Here is a 2133-nt window from a genome sequence, read left to right as displayed (position 1 = left end):
TCACCTGTCAGTTGTGTCTTTGTTCTATGGGACAGGATTTGGGGTATATATTACATCTTTTATTAAGGACTCATCCAGGAAGTCTGCAGTGGCTTCAGTGATGTATGCTGTAGTACCTCAGATGCTGAACCCCTTTATCTACAGTCTGAGGAACAGGGACATGAAGGTTGCCATGAGGAAATTCTTCAGTAGAATAGCTTCATTTCTATGACATTTCATTTATTTGGACATCAATTTCTAGAGTAAGTAAACTAATACAACTTTACTGAATCAAAATTCCATTTTCATACTGCATTCTTTTAATAGTATCACAAATGCACTATGTTTTAACCATATTAAACTTTACAATTATGGCATTTTCTGTAGCTCTATGTCAAGGAGACGGATCCTCATTTCCTGAGAACCTGTTTCTGTAAATTTTTAATAACAGTGCATGTACCTTTGAGGTTAACATTTCTCAGTAAATTCAATGCCATTATCTATAGAATTGACATATTTATATATTAGTTGTTTGTGTTAATTTTGAGAGAGTTATCAATGGCCAGTGATGGTATCTTCAGACCTAAGAGAATAAAGACCCTATCATTAATATCGTAAAATAATGGAATTGTCCACAGTTATAACCGGACATTTCTTGGCGTAGAATATATTTGAAGAAGCTTGGGCTTCTATCAATCCTTCCTACAANCCTTTCCTCCCTGGTTCTGGGAATAATATCAAAATGCATGAGCAGTTTCTGGTTAAGGCAGAAGATTATATATATATTGTAAGACTTGATAGTCACGTAAGAGTTTTACATTTTATGTTCTGAAGATGTATTATTTTATTATTTTGCATGTCATTCCATGTCCTACATTTTATTTCAATTTTTATATGTTCATTTTGTATTCAGTGACTTATTTTTCTTATATTTTTGTAATTATAATATAATTGTGTCATTGCTAACTTCTCTTTGTTCTTCCCAACCCCTTCCTTATACTCGTCTTTGCTCTATCACAAATTCATTTGTTACATGCAGAAATTCATTTGTTACATGCATGATCTATTCATGGAGACCTGATATCCTATATAAATATATCATGAAGTGTTGAAGATGTCAGAATTCAAAAATGGAGATGACTGTAACATTCACGATCATTGCCTAAAATCATTTCAAATTAATTTGTATGGTATTAAAAAATGGTTCATTTTCTAAGGGTCAAACAATTCTCCTGATTTCTTGAGACACAGAGTTTTCTTTTAAGCAGCTGACAGTGTGTCAACTGATTCCATTGGCCCAGTCTTGTCTAATGACCAGTAGGTGTTTGGTAATGAGAATCGTTAGTACTAGGGATTGAACTCGGGTCACTGGGCTTGCAGTGACCCCTTTACCCAGTGAGAACATTCCAGGGTAACCATTGACTAATAACAAGACCCTGTTTATATTCATATATATATATATGTGTGTGTGTGTGTGTGTGTGTGTGTGTGTGTGTGTATGTGTTTGTTTGTGTGTATGCACTATACATCATTTAGTCTGACTCCTTTTAATAGTTTGAATTGTGTCCTGAGAATATGGCCAGATTTCAGGCCAATGAAATGGCCTACTTCTTAAAGATGCTATTGCTACACTTTCGACATTTTTTCACCCCTATGTTGTACATGCTTGAAGTAGAAATTCCCTCCCATAATGTGTTGTATAAGTTCTCTATGCAAGCTATGGCATGTGGATGTCTACATGGTTAAACATGAACACACAGTAGGTAGGTAGGTAGGTAGATAGATAGATAGATAGATAGATAGATAGATAGATAGATAAATTGATGGATAAATACATAATATGTCAAATATTTTTATGTAGCCAGATCTCATTTTACTGGTAAATGGAGAGACCTGAATCACGCAAGTTATCCTTTATCCTCTATACAAGAACTTTGAATTTATGTGCCTATACATCACCAAACACACTTCCATTAAAAAAAATCAAGTCTTGTGACTGAATTTATTTTAAAGCTTTTGAGAACAAGAATACTGTAGATGATTTCTGTTTATATGGGCAACTCTGTTTCTTCTAGATGGAGGAAAACCAAATTCTTTAGGGACATTTCTCCTAGAAAATGTGATGCAGTCGTACTTTTACTGTTATTATGTCTT

At 34.0% G+C, this 2133-nt stretch overlaps 1 protein-coding gene across 1 annotated transcript in view; it reads left to right on the top strand.

Moving 5' to 3' along the window:
* Positions 1–211, top strand: part of LOC110315319 (olfactory receptor 7G2-like) — a 981-nt gene extending 770 nt beyond the window's left edge. Inside the window, exon 1 of the mRNA XM_021189404.1 lies at positions 1–211. This exon is cut by the window's left edge and continues 770 nt beyond it. Within this exon, the coding sequence (XP_021045063.1) occupies positions 1–211 (211 nt within the window).
* The last annotated feature ends 1922 nt before the right edge of the window (positions 212–2133 follow it).

The sequence above is a fragment of the Mus pahari genome, unplaced genomic scaffold (assembly GCF_900095145.1).
Source record: "Mus pahari unplaced genomic scaffold, PAHARI_EIJ_v1.1 scaffold_13427_1, whole genome shotgun sequence".
Classification (NCBI taxonomy): Eukaryota; Metazoa; Chordata; class Mammalia; order Rodentia; family Muridae; genus Mus; species Mus pahari.
The sequence above is the reverse complement of the archived record's forward strand: the minus strand, read 5'-3'. Positions and strand labels throughout refer to the sequence as shown.